The sequence below is a fragment of the Pelophylax lessonae genome (assembly GCF_965119305.1).
Source record: "Pelophylax lessonae genome assembly, chromosome: 2".
Classification (NCBI taxonomy): Eukaryota; Metazoa; Chordata; class Amphibia; order Anura; family Ranidae; genus Pelophylax; species Pelophylax lessonae.
The window spans coordinates 383,171,863-383,189,199 of record NC_138769.1 but is presented as its reverse complement, the minus strand read 5'-3'; the positions used below and the strand labels follow the sequence as shown (position 1 = coordinate 383,189,199).

Sequence of the window (17,337 nt, the reverse complement as noted above, 5' to 3'; positions counted from 1 at the left end):
AGGATTTGCCTCCCACAGATTTCAATAGGATTCTAGGCCAATTCTGGGTTTCGCAGCCATCACACTAGATTTGACAACCCTCTGCAAACCAAACTCGGGCAGATTTACTCATCCTTACTCCTCTATTTTATTGCTGTATGTCTATGAAGGAGATGATGGAAGAGACCTCTCTGCACTTGTAGTATAGCAAATTTAGCTTTAACTTTTCTGAAATATGAAAACTTGGTCCTCCACTAAGGCGTGGGCTCTCAATATACAGTATTCCTACTATGATAGTCATGTCCTTCATTTAGGGTAGAATGCAAAACAATTTTTTTTTTCTTTAATTTTCTGAGAAATGTGGAAATGTGAAAGCTCCCATCAGTTTCAACTGCTGCTTGTATTCCCACTATGGAGGAGTACCCCACTTTCTGCCCCAATTGCAGTAGTCACTGATATTGGAATTCTCTTGACTAGGGAAATGGGCTGTAATAAAACAGAGTAGGGAAGACCTAAGTTAAAACCTCTTTAAATTTTGTAGTGCTGAGAGTGTTTCTCTCCATTTCTTCCTGGCCTAGAGGCAGAGGTAACTAGTACAGTAAGTGAAGGGTAATCTCTCTTATGGAGACCCGGAAAATGAAAACCTGACCTTTCCACTCTCAAAAAAAAAAAAAAAAGGTTTAGTTTACATTTTTTCTCTTTTTCTCCCAAACATTGCAACCAACACATAAGCAGATAGCAGATATAGGTAATTGACAATTCACTTTGCGTATTTATGATGACTGCATTTTGCCTGGAGTTTTCCTTTAAGCCCAAAATGACTTAAAACCCAAAATTAACATTTAACCATGTTAAAGCTGAACTCTGGGCACATATAAAATGTTAATGTGGTTATGTATGCATAAACACATAGATTTTTTTAAATTATAGTTACACAATGAGTGTACCTGATTTATGTTGTAATCGGTCTCTTGCTATCCAATGTACAGCAGAGCTTAAACGGTGAGAGGGTGGGGCAATGACATGGACCATTCAGTTGTGCTGTGTGCACATTTTCTTACAAGGAGGAATAAGCAGAGAGATCAGCTCCTTCACTGTCCAGTCACAGGCTGCGTGCAGGGAAGTGACCTAGTTGTAATGCTCTAACTGCAGTATAGAAAAAATCATGTCAATCCCCTGGCTGTGCTAGCTTATAGGTCTGCAAAAATCTTAGTACTGGATGGATAGAAAAAAAAAAAGCTCCCGTATTTTTAACTGTAAATGTAGTTGTTCGCCTGAAGTTCAGATTTATTTTAGGGGTCTTTACTATCTCCTATACAATTTCAAAATATACAATATGTACTATACCCTGTAAAAATAAATGAAAGATTAGGAATAAATGAACTGCACAAAAATCAATCCAGAAATATAACAGTGACCCTTAAAGGAGGGTCTGCTGGCCTGAGGTTTAATAATTACTGTAGCTACATGTGGCTCCATCACCCATAATTCCATCTTAGAATGTTCACAGTAACTAACATCATCCATACCGAACAAGATTGGGTCCTCCATTTTTAAAATAATAGCACAATAAAGGATTTCAAGCACACATCAGGTCATCTAAAGTCAACATAATCACTAAGGGGTTATTATGTCATCACAGACACAATTTTCAGACTTAAAGGGGGTTAAAAAAAAAAAAAAAGAAAAAAAAAAAGATTGATATCATGACAGAATCAGTATATCCCTATATCCTCTTGAAAAGAAGCATGGAAACGCTATGCTATGATATCACATAGAACATCTTGGAAAGCTGTAAATTGCCACTGGTGAAACTGAATTCTTGTGTAGGTCCACTTGCTGTGCCATTGCTCAAGAGAAATCCAAGTACCCAGAGACCAAAAAATATGCTATCCTTTCACATGACTGAACAGCGGTTGCGGCGTAGTGCTCCTTGGAAGCGTATGGCAGCGTGTACATGCTTGCATCTAGCGCAGCCTACACTTTTAAGCAGTTCACTGAAAAGTAGTAATATGTGCCAGTTATACTTGGCTGAGCATTCAATGTAGCCACATTTCCACGTCTTCTTAACCAAATGCGACACATTCCATCGTGGGATAACCCGGCCCCGCTGCAGGTCACGTTTGTTGCCAACTATGATAATAGGAGTCTCAGATGTGCCAATCACTCTGTGGAAATGACAAAAGAATATTAAACTCTAATGAGACATACCAGATTGTATTAAGGTGTAATTAAAAAAAAAAAAAAAAAGTAGCCAGCTGAGAGGAGCTAAAAAATACTGATAAAACATGTTCACAAAGCAGCAGAAAAAATGTGCAACAAGTTATAGTGGTGATGCCCATTTGTTCAAGCTCCAGCTATTATGTTGTGTCATTATTTTATTAGAAACTAGAATGTGCTACTGGGGGATGCATGTTGTTTGCTTCATATGCAGAAATACCTTTGACAACCAAACAAAAAAAGGAGAGATGGTTTTAGGTTTCTGAACTATAAGGTTAGGTTCCCACTAGTGAAGCTGCGACTTGATTTGATTTTAGGTGCAATTCTCGAATGCGTTTTTGAGGCATTTTTTATGCTTTACGTGTTTTTTTGTAGGGAGACGTGGATTTCAATCACAAAGCTCTGCCAAAAATGGACTAAGAATGCATGTACATGCATTTTTGGTATGTTTTCATTAAAGGCTATGTGGTCATAAACTGTGCTGCAACCACACCAAAATAGCATCTGTACCTTTTTCCAAAATTGCGCCGGGCTGCATTGATGTAAGCAGGCACCATAAAAAAATAATGTAATTTCCATTGTCGTGTGGTTCTGTGTGATCCGAGTCACATTTGAAATACTTGACAATCACTAGTGTGAACCAGGCCTAAGGCCCCTTTCACACATACGGTCCGTTTGTCCGTTTTTCATCCATCCGTTGACGGATGAAAAACGGACATCAATGCATCTCTATGTAAAAACGGATGACAACGGATGATCATCCGTTAACATCCGTTTTCATCCGCTTCTGTCAATGTCCGTTTTTGGAACGGATGAATGCCCTATTTTTCATCCGTCAAAAAAACAGAACGGACGAAAAACGGATGTAAACGGACAAACGGTCCGTTTTACATCCGTTTTTGCATTGGTAGTGGATGCAAAAAAAAAAAAAACGGATGAAAAACTGATACATTTTGACGTGACTGAACTGAACGGACCGTATGTGTGAAAGGGGCCTTAAGAGTATTATGACTTCTTTCAAAATCCTCTTTACCATCTTCTCTGAATTTACCAACAAACTGATCTAAGTAGCCAGGGAAAGCACACAAAAAAAAAAGAAATCAGATTTGAACATTTTGAGTCTTGGTGTTGCCCCCTTTAACCTTGCTGCTTTAAGCACTGGCTCACACGTGCTTATTGGTAGGAACAGCTCAGGGTATGGCTGTGAAGGGGGATGGTGACCACCCTCACAGTCATTAAACAGCCTGTATATTTGAATGTCAAAGGAATTTGGGGACTCCATAGCAAGCCATATACAAATTATATAGACTTCTTAATCAAGTCTTCTCAGTAAATATTCTCAGTTTAATATTTTTCTTTAGATTGCCTTCTTTATTTAAATGCTTTAGATATTCTTCCCAACACTATACAATGTAAGGACTTTCAAACTTATTTGCAGAGAAGCAGAAAGTAACATTTCAGAAACCAATCACAAAAGAGCTGCCTTCACTTGCAAAACTTTACCAGATAACAGCAAAGCTATACCCTTGGCTTTTCCATGACATTAAAACATTTTCAAAAACAAATGTCTAAAATGTAAGCTGCTTCAAATAAGATAGGACATTGGGGTTGACTTACTAAAGGTAAAAAGACTGGGCACTTTGCAAAGTGCAGTTGCAGTTGCTCCAGAGCTTAGTAAATGAGGTAAAGCCTCAATTTGCAAACAATACCTGATCGCGTGCATAGAAAATAAAAAAAAAACAGCATTTTTGGTTGCACATCTTTTGCTCATTTACTAAACTCTGGGGCAACTGCACTTTGCAAAGTGCACAATGTATTTGACTTTAGTAAATCGACCCCCATGACCTCAGGGAAGAATGGGAGTAGCTACTCCTTTTGGTTTCATTGCAGAAAGGCTTATAATTTCCACATCTATATGGGCGGGGAGGCATCAACTGCATAGGTTTTGAAATCCTAAAGGTCACCTGACATCCCTATACACCAGCCACATGGATACAAAGGCTGCTATTGTGAGTACAGTGAAGTCTGAAAGTTATATGATTGTACTAATTATTAATACCTGTGAAAAGAAATATAAAAATATATAGACATTTTCAAAACAACTTAGTTGAGGCTAGGTATGTACTCAGGGGCATTCAGAGACAGTGTAATATTCAACTTTTGAAATTATTCCTAATCTGGTAGAACAGTGTACTTAGACATTAATGACTCTGTGGTTTAAACACTGTAAAAAAAAAAAAAAGCCAGAAGTGTTCTGAGAAGGTTCATGGATGAATCTATAGAATATGCCACTGTCCATTGATTTTAGCAACTCAAGGCCTCTTTCACTGGCATTGGAAAACCTACTATAGTGTTCATAGGACATATGTAAACACATTATAAATGCATTAAATTATTATTTTTTTTTAAAACAATACCATTTTTATTGTTTTTTTTACAGAAATGCAGAGTAAATGACAAGTCATAACATAACATAAGTCAAAATAAAACAACTCAGTTTAGTATATAACTATCAGAAATTAATTCTGATGAAGCAAATCATTACACAAAAAGAGAAACAGTTAAGTGTAACTCAAGTTACCTTGCAATGATACCATATTATCAGTCATGAGTCATACTTATATCAATGTCAAAGAAGTTACTGAGAACATATTTATATACCAAATAAACAAGATTTTTAATGGTGAATTTCACACTACATTTAGGTTTTTTCACTTTAGTTGCATTTAAAGAAAAATAGGATTTTGTTACTTACCATTAAATCCATTTCTCCAAGTTCATTGACAGACACAGTGCTCCATATTCAGAACCATAAGGTTATATTCCCCCTACAGGAGTAGGACACTAGGCAGAAAAAACACTTGGCTACGCCTATGGCCAGTCGTAGCTGGTATACAACCCCCCATTCTGCTATAGGCCTTCAGTTTAGTAATAAGCAGTATCAGAAGTATCAAAAATTCCATAGAGGGGTGGGTGCTGTGTCTGTCAATGAACTGGATTTCACAGTAAGTAACAAAAATACTATTGTCTCTTTCATTCCATGATGGACACAGCGCTCTATATTAAGAACCATAGGGATGTCCCCAAGCAGTCCAAAAAACATGAGGGGTGGGACAAAAAAACCCAAGGCTAAACACAAGAAGCCAACCAGGTAACGGCCAACCAGGTCAAAGAAAAAAAAAAAAAAAAAACAACTGGAGCACAACCTGAACAATACACCCCCAACGAGGGAACATACCGTCTAAACAGTAGCCTGCAAAACCTTGTGGCCAAAAGAAGCATCCGCAGATGCCAAAACATCCACTTTATAGAATTTTGTGAAAGTGTGCACCGCGACCAGGTGGCCACCTTGCAAACTGATACCTGATGACAGAAGGCCCAAGAAGCACTAAGCGCCTGAGTAGAGTGTACCGTTACAGGGAAAGGAGGACCTGACCCTTGATAGAATAGGTCTGAGTCACTGTCTGTCTGATCCATCTGGAAATGGTCACAGGAGAAGCGGACAGTGTTTTTCCTGGCCCGTCCGTGACCACAGTGAGTCTAACCTCCAAAAAGACTTTGTGGCTGCCAGATACACCGAATCGTCGAAACCACATCCAGGGCATGCAACTCAAATTCCTTGGGATGACAAAGGCCTGGGACACAAAGAAGGCAACACAATTTTTTCATTTAAATGGAAGCCAGAAACAACCTTAGCTAGGAACGACAGGCATGGGCGAAGAACCACCTTATACTTGTGGACCACCAAGTAGGGGGTACGACAAGATAATGACGCCAGTTCAGTCACCCTGCGAGCAGAGGTAATAGCCACCAAAAAAAGCCACCTTCTGAGACAGCGTAAGCAGGGGGATCTCCCGAATATTTTCAAAAGGAGGCTTTTGGAGAACTGAGAGCATCAAGTTCAAATCCCACGGCAGTAGAGGAGACCGTACCGGTGGAATCAGGTGTCGAACCCCTTGAATGAAAGTACACACCAAAGAATGTGTGGCCAAGGGTCGCTGAAAGAAGACCGCCAAGGCAGACACCTGGCCCTTGATAGTACTCAAGACCAACATCTGCTCAACACCTTGTTGAAGGAAGGTCAAAATCTGTAAAACTGAAAAGGCGGAGGGTGAACACCGATCAACTTACACCACAAAATGTACACTTTCTACGTACGATGGTAAATCTTTCTAGAGGTAGCCTTCCTAGCCTTCAGTATAGTTGGAATCACTGACCCAGACAAACCTCTATCCTTCAGCATTTTAACAGCCAGCAATTGTAAAGCAGGATGGAAGATCGGCTCTTCCGACAGCAGGTCCTCCCTAAGAGGTAGCCTCCAAGGGATGTCGGCAACCAATCGCACTAGGTCAGCCTACCAAGACAAGCAAGGCCAGTCCAGGACCACTTGAATGACCGGAATCCCTTCGGCCACTATCCTGTGCAGAAGCCAAGATAGAAGCTTGAGAGCAGGGAAGGCATAGATCAGAAGATACAGGCCCCCATGGGGCCACCAGAGCACCTGTGGCATCCGCCAGAGGATCCCTAGACCTTGCCATAAACCTCTGTACCTTTCTGTTGAGCCGAAACGCCAACAGGTCCACCTCGGGAATGTCCCACTGCAGACATATCAGATGAAACCCGTCCGGATGAAGGGTCCACTCCCCTAGGTCCAACGCCTGCCAACTGAGATAGTCCGCCTGCCAATTTTCCACACCTGAAATTAGCACGGCAGGGAGGAGAGGAACAAACCGGAGACTGCCCACCGGAGAATGACAGATACCTCCAGATCCGCAAACACACTTTTTGTTCTGCCCTGGTGATTGACATAAGCCACCGCCCGTGGCATTTTCCGACTGGACCTGTACCGGGAGCCCCCGGAGCCAATCAGCCTGATCGCCTGAAGTTTCAAGACATTGATCGGTAGTCTGGATTCTTCCAGCGTCCAACAACCCTGAGTGCAGCTCAGCCCCACCCAGACAGACTGGCATCTGCCATGACCACTGTCCAATACATAGGGAGAAAGGACTTGCCCTGCCGAGTCAGAGAACGAAGCCACCAGACCAGGGAACCCCAGCTTAGCCGAATCAGATTGTCCAGAGACTTTAGACATTTGTCCCTTTTCGCCAGGATCTTCATCTAAAAGGGACCTCATATGGACCGCCTCGAAGGTGAACACCATCAGGCCCAATACTAGTATGCAATTCAGGAGGGAGGACCTCCTGTGGGACAGCAACAGATGAATTGCAGCATGCAACTTCTTGAGTTTAAAAGAACATGAGGAAGGCAGCGCATGAACCACACCGGGATGCAATGGATAAGAAAGTCAGGTGAACATCCAGTATAGAAGGGGTTAACAGTTTATTGGTATTGATAACCGAAAAACAAAGTACATAAAATGCTTACATCCCCCTGGGCTGGAGTGGACAAGAGCACCTGGCAGCAAGCAACACGAGTGCGAGGAGGTCAGTCTCCCAGGACTGCTGAGCAGTGTGTGCACAAACCTGGAAACCAGCCGGCGCGAGGATGAATGGACTCTGCTGTAGTTCCGTAGCGGTGACATCAGCCGGACAGGCGCCACTTGCGGGGAAATACCAGGAACCAGGGTGGACCAAAAGCTATATGGTTGCCATGACTACATGTTTCGCGCTATGGGCTTTATCAAGTCATGGAAAGGAATGGCAACAGGGAAATTTAAAGATAGGGGAAGGGGCGGGACTGTGATTACAAATCAGGAAATGTTTGATTGCACTTTTAATCTCTCGGTGCCCTTATCTCCCTCCTTGATAACATAAAAGTTTAAAATACGCACAAATTCTCTCAATTAAAAAAAAATAAAAAAAAAACAATATGACAATAATAATAATAACCGAGAGGTTAAAAGTGCAATCAAACCTTTTCCTGGTTTGTAATCACATGGTATTTCCCCGCAAGTGGCGCCTGTCCGGCTGATGTCACCGCTACAGAACTACAGCAGAGTCCTTTCATCCTCGCGCCGGCTGGTTTCCGGCTTTGTGCACACACTGCTCAGCAGTCCTGGGAGACTGACCTCCTTGCACTCGTGTTGCTTGCTGCCAGGTGCCCTTGTCCACTCCAGCCCAGGGGGATGTAAGCATTTTATGTACTTTGTTTTTCGGTTATCAAAACCAATAAACTGTTAACCCTTTCTATACTGGATGTTCACCTGACTTCCTTATCCATTGCATCCCGGTGTGGTTCATGCGCTGCCTTCCTCATGTACTTTTATCCATATCAGCACCCTTCCTATGCTCGTTGGCTAGCAGCAGAAAAACCGCTGGGGAGCCTCACATGCTTATTTCTATCCCTCCACCCTAAAGGCAACCCAGGAGCTCCAGATTTGTGATTATTGCTTTGACTTCTGGACTGGAATTTTTCCTATGGCTGCCCTGGGTGCGAATCTCTTTACTAAGCCATTCGTTGGCTAACAGCAGAACAACCGCTGGGGAGCCTCACAGGCTTACTTCTATCCCTCCACCCTACAAGCATCCCAGGAGCGCCTGGTTTGTGATTACTGCTTTAACTTCTTGAGTTTGTCCAGAGGAAGGAACACTCTTGCCAGAGCTGAATCCAGAGTCAGAACCAGGTAATCCTATTTCCTGGACGGGATCAGGGCAGACTTCTGGTATTTCAGAAGCCGACCAAACTCCTTCAAGGTCTGGATAGCGATCTCCACGTCGTCCACCAATGCAGACGAGGACACCGCACAGCAATCCCCCACTAACGTAGCAATGGCAAAACCATGGCCTACACCTTTGTGAAGGCCTGAGGAGCAGGGGCGAGACCAAAGGGTAACGCCACAAACTGATAGTGCTCCTCTCCCACAGCAAAGCAGGGGAAACACTGGCGTCGGGCACATATTGGAAAGTGCAAGTAAGCATCTTTGATGTCGATAGACACTAGTAAATTCCCCTGATGTAGGGATGCCACCACCGTGCGAATGGACTCCATTCTGAATTTCTGTACCTGCATAAAACAGTTCAACGCTTGAGGTCCAGAATCAGACGAACCTTGCCCTCCTTCTTTGGGACTGTAAACAGGTTTGAATAAAAAAAACCTGAAATCGGTCCATTCCCCGAAGCAACAAGTCCTGTATCACCCCAAAGAGAGCGTGCCGCTGGTCCAGGAACAGATATATACTGGAAGGAAAGAACCTTTCCAGACGGCAAGAACGAAACTCTATTTTGTAACTGGACAGAATTACTCAGTGGACCCATTTGTCTTTCACCAAGGAAGTCCATGGGCCCAGAATACCAGCGAAGACATCCCCCACCTGAGGCATTGGTGAGGGTGCACCTTCATGCTGAAGGGGCCTTGTCCACGGGTCTAGAGAAAACCGCTTTTGGCTTGCCAGACCAGGGCCGCTTGGAACCTCCTGAGGAGGGCTTGAAAGGTTTTGAACCCTTGTTAGTGGACCCTGATGGAAAAAAAACCTTTTTGTGTGCCGAGAAGGAAGGGCCACGTCTCAGACGAGGCTCCTTCCTTTTCCCAGACTGCGGAACAAAAGTGAAACCCCACCAGGACTCACCAACCCACTGGAGAAGCGCTGGTCTGCACCAGAGATAGCCAGGGATCCAGGTGCGGCGTTCAGGGGAAAAAGAAACCCAGGAGTCAACACCAGGGAAAAGAGGAGGGGCCCTCACCACAATATTCACCACCCTGAAGGTTCCACTGTCATGGTTGCCGCTCCTGTGGAGGCAGGACCAACCAAAAATTAACACCGCACCGCACAAACATGGCCGCCGGGAGAGAAATAAACACAGGTCCCAAAAGCATGGTACAGACTACAGCAAAATGACTGCCACACGCGGCGTCCATGAGGCTCCCAGGGACCTGGAAAACATCCCTAGAGCCTAGGCCACAACTCCACGGAGGGAGGGGGATCCGGGCCGCAAGACCACCAAAACAGGCAGCGTTTAATCCAGCAGGGAAGTCTACCCCGCCAGCGGCATGTTCGCCCACCCCCCCACCGGTACTGTGGTGCACACACTACCAACGTCCACACCGTCCCACCGTGCTACCCCCGGGGCAAGGGTGGCCCACAGAGACCCACAAAAGAAAGGGGGGCCTGGAGGAACCCACAAGTCTGAGCATCCTGGGGGGTGCCTGCGTCCGCCCCCCATCACATCCAGGAGGTGAGGGGGGACATCATACTCACCAAACCCATGTAACCAGGCAGGCACCACTCCAGACAGAACCCTTCACTAGAAGGAACTCTGCGACTCGGGCCAGGACCTGTTTGTCACGAGGCATTTAACTCGCAGGTCAGCCCCCGTCCAGCGAGGCTATGTCGCGGCCGGCCTAGCAAGGAGCTCTGGTCTGCAAGCGCTTGATGGCCAGACTGGGGAGACTACTGGATCTAACTATCCAGCCCGTCGCCCAGCCCGGCAGCTGATTTTAGATCTCACAGGAAAAACACCCTAGTAAAAATGCAATTTAAAAAGAGAAAATTGCCAAAACCAAGGATCCCAGCAGACAGCTAGGTCCTTACTCCTGACTAGGCAGAAAAAAACTGGAGGCCTATAGCAGAGAGGGGGATTAATACCAGCAAGGACTGCCCATAGGCGTAGTCAAGTCTTTTTCTGCCTAGTGTCTTACTCCTGTAGGGGGTGATATAACCCTATGGTTCTGAATATGGAGCACTATGTCTGTCAATGAATGAAAGAGAAAAAATAATTTTGTGTGTGTCAAGTTTAGATACTCTGAAAGTGTGTACACATGTACACGTACATAAAAGGCAAATACATCTAAACCTAGGATAGCCTGATCTGGGAAGCATAAAGTTTGTCCATACTTTCCAGATGATTTCTCCTGCGTTTATAAAATCTAAATGCAGGAAGCTAGTGTAAATGTAGCCTTAGTGTGTGATCTGCCTTTAGCAAGCCGGCAGGCTGAACTAGATTGGTGCCAACATTGCTACTTCTGTACCCAATCTCCTGTTGTGTAAGATAAGTAAATGTAATTTTATTTCTAGTTTGTGTATGTTATTATTCACTTGCAAAATGTTGAGAGGCTTAAACGAAATCTGAGCAATGCCTGGTACACATGGCAATTTTTTTTCGTTCAACTCAGTGGGCTGAACGAAAAAAACTGAAGAGTTTGCAAGGAGTTTGCGGTACTAACTGGGTGATGTTCATACAGCGATATCCCTACTGTCCTGTTGTGTTCTGACAGGGGGGACTCCTTCCGACAGGGGTCAGCGGCAGCGCTCACACCCACTGGCATCTGTCGGACAAGGACTTGTACACACGGAGTGAATGTTGGCCAGTTTCTGAGTGTCGGCCGATATTAAAGGAGTTGTAAAGTCTCATGGTTTTTTACCTTAATGCATTCTATGCATTAAGGTGAAAAACCTCAGCTGTCCCCAGAGCCCCCCCCCCTTCTCTTACCTGAACCCAATAGTTCCAGCAAAGTGCACGAGCCTAGCGGCTCCAGCCGCTGTCCCGGTTCCTCTCTGGATAAATTTATAGTAGCAGGAGCCATTGGCTCCAGCTGCTGTCAATCAAATCCAGTGACACGGGAGCTGGAGGCAGGGCTAAGTCCTGCTGTCTGTGTCAATGAACGCAGCAGTGGGACTCGTGAGCGCGCCCGCACAGGTGCCCCCAAGGAAAGTGGCTCTCCATGAAGGCACCCGATGAAGAGGAGCCAGGAGCAACGCCGGGACACCCCAGAAAAGGAGGATCAGGGCTGCTCTGTGCAAATCCCTTGCAAAAAAAAAAAAAACCCTTTACAATCACTTTAAGCCTGTGTGTACTGGGCTAATGGTCTGTACACACAATCCGAAAATTGGATGACAGACTGTCTGGTTTTTTTTTGCATGCTAGTCGCATATCGAAAATGAAGTTGATGAACTTTACCAAATTGCATTACAATGTCAAATGTTATCTTCCATTACAATGCCCTAATTCTCCTACCACTGTAAGGCTCCATGTACACGGGACGTTAGAAAAAACGTGCTGCAAAGCTAGTTCTGACGCCGGGAAAAAGCAGCTGTTAAACGTGCTTTCAGTAGCTTTTTCCATTGGCGTTATTGCACGTGTAGCCACGTTGCTTTTAGCAGCGTTTTTTCTGCCTCCATTCAAAATCAATGGTTTCCTATGGGAGCCTATTGATTTGAATGGAAGGCGCACCGCAAGTTGGATCAGGATGATCCGACTTGCGGTGCGACTTGCGCTGTGAGAATCTTGAGGGTGAACTCCACGCCAAAAATGGGAAGAAAGATGCGTGGGGTTCCCCCCCAGGTTCCAAACCAGGCCCTTGGGGTCTGGTATGGAATTTGAGGGTAGCTCCACGCCGAAAAAACGGCGTGGGGTCCCCCCCCAAAATCCATACCAGACCCTTATCCGAGCATGCAGCCCGGTAGGGCAGGAAGGGGGAGGGGACGAGCGAGCAGCCCCCCCCGGACCATACCAGGCCACATGCCCTCAACATGGGGAGGTGTTGGTGCTTTGGGGCAGGAGGAGCTCTGCACCCCCCACCTCAAAGCACCTTGCCCCCATGTTGATGGGGACAAGGGCCTCATCCCCACAACCCTGGCCGGTGGTTGTGGGGGTCTGCGGGCAGGGGGCTTCTCGGTATCTGGAAGCCCCCTTTAACAAGGGTGGCCCCCCAGATCCCGGACCCCCTCCCTATGTGAATGGGTATGGGGTACACTGTACCCCTACCTATTGACCACATAAAAGGCAGTGTATGTAAATAACGACAGGAGACGTTTTGGAAAGTTTATTAAAAATCTTCATCCGGACTTCTCCGCTCTGGTCTTCTCCCTCTCCGCTCTTCTTGTCTTCTGCTCTTTTGCTGTCCGCTCTTCTGCTCTTTTGCCCTCAGCTCTTCTTCTTCCTCCGGTCCTCCTCAGACGATGTCTCCGGTGATTATGCCGGCCTCCGGAGCTTGTTATATAGCCATTGTGGGCGTGGCCGCCAGGTGACGTCATCAGTAGACCCCGCCCCCTCATGTCACATATGACTTCATCTGTGACATGAGGGGGCGGGGTCTCCTGCTATATAACAAGCTGCAGAGACTGGAGACCAGCATAATCACCGGAGACATCGTCTGAGGAGGACCGGAGAAAGAAGAAGAGCCGAGGGCAAAAGCAAGGGGCCTCCCTTGTTAAAGGGGGCTTCCAGATACCGAGAAGTACCCTGCCCGCAGACCCCCACAACCACCAGCCAGGGTTGTGGGGATGAGGCCCTTGTCCCCATCAACATGGGGGCAAGGTGCTTTGAGGTGGGGGGTGCAGAGCTCCCCCTGCCCCAAAGCACCAACACCCCCCCAAGTTGAGGGCATGTGGCCTGGTATGGTCCAGGGGGGGTGGGGCCGCTCGCTCGTCCCCTCCCCCTTCCTGCCCTGCCGGGCTGCATGCTCGGATAAGGGTCTGGTATGTATTTTGGGGGGGACCCCAAAACTGCGTGGGGCTACCCTCAAACTCCATACCAGACCCGAAGGGCCTAGTTTGGAACCTGGGGTGGTCCCCCACGCAGTTTTGTTTTCCATTTTTGGCGTGGAGTTCCCCCTCAAGATTCTCACAGCGCAAGTCACACCGCAAGTCGGATCATCCTGATCCGACTTGCGATGCTTCTTCCATTCAAATCAATAGGCTCCCATAGGGAACCATTGATTTTGAATGGAAGAAAAAAAAAACGTATAACATGGCTGAACGTACTTCATCACGTTTGGTCACGTTCGGTCCCTTTTTTGCGTTTGAAACCCCGGGAAACACACGTTCGAATGCAAACAATTGCGTTCTAAAAAACGTCCCTGAACTCAACTGCCTGCAAATGAATGTAAACGACCCTGTGTACATGGACAGATAAGATAACATGCAGGTGGGTTCATGGGCTTCTGAAAAAAACGCCCAACTGCTCCTAAACGGCCATTTACAACGTCCCGTGTACATGGAGCCTTAAAGTTGAAGCTGCAAAACTAGACACAATTGTTCAAAACAAATAATGTTTTGAACATAATATAAGAACTTCCTCATTTACAGATTACACTTATATGGTAAAATATTTTGCTTGTATCTTGTTGCTAAACTACAGTATCTGGGAAATGTTACAACAGGGTTAGGTACAATTTCATGTACAATTTCATGTTGCTGTAATGTAAAATAAGTCAATGTCATCCCAGTTTCACACTGTGGAAAAACAACTGAAAAATTACCTTATATTTAAGGTGGATAAGCTTGGAAACATCAACCACAAACCAAAATCCAACCCAACATCTTTAGACGACTAAAACTAGAGATTTACTAAAACCGGTGCACTCAGAGTCTGGTGCAGCTGCGCATAGTAACCAATCAGCTTTTAACTTCAATTGTTCAATTAAGCTTTGACAATAAATCCTAGAAGCGGATTGGTTTCTATGCAGAGATGCACCAGATTTTGCACTCTCCAGTAAATTAACCCCAGTGTGTTTGCTTAACTTGTTTGGGTAACCTTTGGATAATTTAAACTACTTTTGTATATAGTTAAAGTAGGTTGTTCCTGTCAAAACAAGAAAATGATATCTCAAGTTTAAAAAAGTTGGTTAGCAAAACTAAAGTCCACCTACAAGAACCGTTTTTTAGTATTGAACAGAATGGTTAAGACGGCCTTTCTAAACCAGTGTGCTGCAGCACACTGATGTGCCGCCAGAGGTCCTCAGGTGTGCCGCGGGATCATAGGAGAGAAGGGCTGTCAGATGAGCCCGATCTCCCGATCCCCTGCAGAACTGTACATCGGCACTGTGAGGAAGCTCTGTCAGCCTCAGCAAAGTGAAAGTAGAGGGGGGTGTGTGTTGTTCTCTCTGCTTTCCCCTACAGTGCAGTAACCAGCTGAATGAGGAAAGTTACTATGCTAAAACATTTTAAAAGGGCTTTATACATATGTGTGTGTGTATATGCATGCGTGTGTGTACATGTACATGTACATGTGTGTGTGTGTGTGTGTGTATGACATATATGTGTGTGTACATTTGTCTGTTTGTGTGTACATGTGTCTGTATCTGTGTGTGTGTACACATGTTTCTGTATGTGTGTACTCTGTGTTTGTGTACATGTCTGTATGTGTGTGCTTGTACATGTGTTTGTGTACATGTCTGTATGTGTGCATATATACATGTGTCTGTATGTGTGTACTTTGTGTGTGTACATGTCTGTATGTGTGTGTGTGTGTGTGTGTGTGAGTGTGTACGTGTCTGTATGTGTGCATAGATACATGTGTCTGTATGTGTGTGTGCATGTGTCTTTATGTGTGTATATGTATGACACTTTTAATCCTAACCCTAACCGCAGAAATGCAGGGAAAGAAGTCCCTGACCATTTTTTTTTAAATTGCGCCGCACCAAATGCAGCCCACATTTGCCAATGTGTGGGCTACCATTAACAATTAATGGCACCCCTAAACATCAGAGCATTTGTCTTTGTGTCAGGGACGAACGCGATTTTGTACATGTTCCGCGACATACAGTAACCTAAACCAAGCCTTGGACAGGGGTGCCTCAAGACACTTTTCAAGGGCGCCCCGACTGGAAAAAAGTTGAGAAACACTGGTTTAAGGGTTAGAACCACTGTCATCTTTATTGCCTTTTGTGTCCTGAACTATCTTAATGACTTCTTATCACACCTCAACACAAAGGATTTTATTGGAACACAATAGTGTATCTACCGCTATCTCTTTCACCATTGGAAATATTTCTCCTTACTTCCTGTCCTGGTAATCTGCCAGTGACTCTAAACTACCTGCCCAATAATTTGACAAAAATTTGGCCCTAAAGCCTAGGTGTCAGGGCCTGAATCTGATTCCAGGTTCCTGGATCTGAACCCAGGACCTCTGCTGTGTCATCTGCCAGGGTGACTTGCTCATGTATTTTTCCTGCTGGTGGTTGGGAATCTCTTAACTGCTATAGCTAATGGTCTCTGAGCCTGACCCCGGTCCGTGACACTAAGTTTATTAAAAGAAGATTTTTTTTTTTTAAATCAGCACAAGGGATATTTTTTACAGTTCATGTGATGTGTCCCTTGTGCTGATGGCTGCAAAATAAGTTAAAATCTTTCATCCACTTACATCCCCCCCCCAATCCTCTGCAGCCAGAAACACAAGGGACACATCGCATTGACTGTAAGTAATGTCCCTTGTTCTATTTTTTTTTTACTACACTAAGGCTGGCCAAACATGGATCGAATTTCGAAAGAATTTTCGAAAACTGATCTAAGAATTTTCGTTCTAATTTTGCACCATTAGTGGGCCGCAGCAGAGGCCACTTTTCACGCTGTCAACGAATTTGAGTGATCGGGCATGTTGGAAAATGTTTTGAAAAACAAATGATTTTCTAATCAATGATGGGAGAATCATGCGAGAAGTATAATCGAAAAAGTGTGCATGAGTGCAAAAAAAGAAAATTCCCAGAAAGAAAAGAAAGAAAGATTCCCAACCACAAAAATTATTTTCTGTAGCAATATGAGGTGAAATTGAGGACTGCTGGACAGGCGCAGCGTGACTTGCGCATGTGCCGTGACCACCCGGCTGTGAGTCTGCAAGGTGTCACAGCTGGGTGCCCACAGTTAAAATGCTAGCTTCCGGTAGAGGAGACAAAGAAGTGACGGTTCGGGTGATCTCATCGCTGGATCGTGGGACAGGTGAGTGTGTGTTTAATAAAAGTTAGTAGCTACTCTTAACCAGCAAATCTCTTAACCACTTGCCGACCGCCGCACGACTATCTACGTCGGCGGTCAGCCCCTCACAGGCAAAGTGACGTAGGGCTACGTCACTAGCTTGTGAGGGTCTAGGGAGCGAGCGCGCGCCGCCGGAGGCGCGCTCCCGCGTGGTCACGGACCCCCCCGCGTGTGTGACCGGTGGACCCGATGTCCGCCGGCCACTCTGCGATCGGCGGGGGAGAGGGAGAAAGTCAGGCAGCTTGTGTAAACAAGCTGCCTGTCATTCTCCCCTCTGTATGAGAGCTGATTATATGGATCTACTATGTAGATCCGTTGATCACTCTGCATACAGCTGAAGCCACAGCCAATCACAGTTAGAATCACGCCCCTAGGGACACACACAGCCCCTCCCTCTCAAATAAAGTTAACCCCTTCACTACCAGTGTATTTTTACAGTAACAGTGCATATATATAGCACTGATTACTGTAGAAATGTCACTGGTAACCCC

At 45.3% G+C, this 17,337-nt stretch overlaps 1 protein-coding gene across 2 annotated transcripts in view; it reads right to left on the bottom strand.

Annotated features, from left to right (window-relative positions):
• Window positions 1-1,652: 1,652 nt before the first annotated feature.
• The window catches only part of RASL10B (RAS like family 10 member B), a 239,410-nt gene continuing 223,725 nt past the window's right edge, over window positions 1,653-17,337 (bottom strand). For both annotated transcript variants that reach the window (XM_082246701.1, XM_082246700.1), the window contains one exon: window positions 1,653-2,147. In XM_082246701.1, the coding sequence (XP_082102827.1) occupies window positions 1,877-2,147 (271 nt within the window). In that variant the 3' untranslated portion in view covers window positions 1,653-1,876. The remainder of the gene's footprint in view (window positions 2,148-17,337) is intronic.